This window comes from Perkinsus marinus, assembly GCF_000006405.1.
Source record: "Perkinsus marinus ATCC 50983 genomic scaffold scf_1104296976034, whole genome shotgun sequence".
In the NCBI taxonomy this organism is placed as follows: Eukaryota; Perkinsozoa; order Perkinsida; family Perkinsidae; genus Perkinsus; species Perkinsus marinus.
The window spans coordinates 1-1,182 of NW_003200551.1; the positions used below are offsets into that span (position 1 = coordinate 1).

At 43.4% G+C, this 1,182-nt stretch overlaps 1 protein-coding gene across 1 annotated transcript; it reads left to right on the plus strand.

The window, feature by feature from the left end:
• Positions 1 to 388: 388 nt before the first annotated feature.
• Pmar_PMAR005698 (hypothetical protein) lies at positions 389 to 656 on the plus strand (the record flags this gene model as incomplete). Its single annotated transcript, XM_002764839.1, has 2 exons — positions 389 to 527; positions 577 to 656. The coding sequence occupies 2 exons, from the start codon at positions 389 to 391 to the stop codon at positions 654 to 656; spliced, it is 219 nt and encodes a 72-aa protein (XP_002764885.1).
• Between the last annotated feature and the right edge of the window lie 526 nt (positions 657 to 1,182).

The following is a 1,182-nucleotide window of genomic DNA, read 5'->3' on the forward strand; positions in this document are numbered from 1 at the left end:
AAACTGTAAGTACGTTTCACTAGTCCCTCAGCCTTGAGTGTAAGGGAACCAACCTCAAGAATGAGCTCAAGTGAGATCTTAGGTTAGAACTGAGCAAGTTCTCGTAAACTGACGGGTAACTTGAGAAGTTGTGCGTAAATTTGAACCAAAATCAAACCTGAAAAGAAGCACAAGTCGAGAAAGATGGATCATTAGAGTTTCACCCGTTTTACAACCTTGTAACTGATAATGTTGTTATCTTTCTGTTGGCCACTAAATTGTGTGTGCGGAGCCATCTCGGCCTAGCTAGCTTGAGTTTCCCACATTGCAGCCGTTTTGTGGGGACTCAATGTGAGTAGATTCAATAGTATTCAGCTGGCTCAAGACTTATTATATTTTTCGTCGTAAAATGGACGACAGTATGACAGCTGGCGAGCTCCGACGCCGTTACGGTCCCGGAGGCTCTGCGCCTGATTCCGATCTAACTGCCAGCCAACTTCGAGCCAGACATAACATTCACAATAATTCCTTCAAAAATGACGGGAATGGTGAGAATACTTCATTCCGTAATGGTATTTTACATCTTGTGTCAATCAGGTATGAGTCCAACGGTCATCGTTGCTCTCATCGTCCTCATAGTTGCTGCTGTAGGAGCGATGATGAAATTCTCGTCTTGACTGTTTTATGTGAAATGTAACATTTTTTGATAACCAGTTGTGTTGCGCTCGTCCAGTGGTGTGTTCCAACCTAAGCTGTAGTAGTGCTGTTGCAAATTCCATCTAGTGATAGTCTATTATTCCCAGCACTTTTTATCAGCTTGAGCAGTCCATTATCTACCTGAGATGTGATGCAGTGTGTGAAGTTGAAGTACCAGATATATTGAGATTCTTCTCGTTACTGTCAGTATCACGTATATGATCGAAGTAGCCATACAGTATTGGAGTAGGAATATATGTCCGCTTCCCTCAGCCGAGCTCAGGAGCTTCCTATACAGTGTTGGAGGAATATACGTTTGCTTTCCTCAGCTGAGCTCAGGAGTTCCCTATACAGTGTTGGAGGAATATACGTTTGCTTTCCTCAACTGAGCTCAGGAGTTCCCTATACAGTGTTGGAGGAATATACGTTTGCTTTCCTCAACTGAGCTCACGAGTTCCCTATACAGTGTTGGAGGAATATACGTTTGCTTTCCTCAACTGAGCTCAG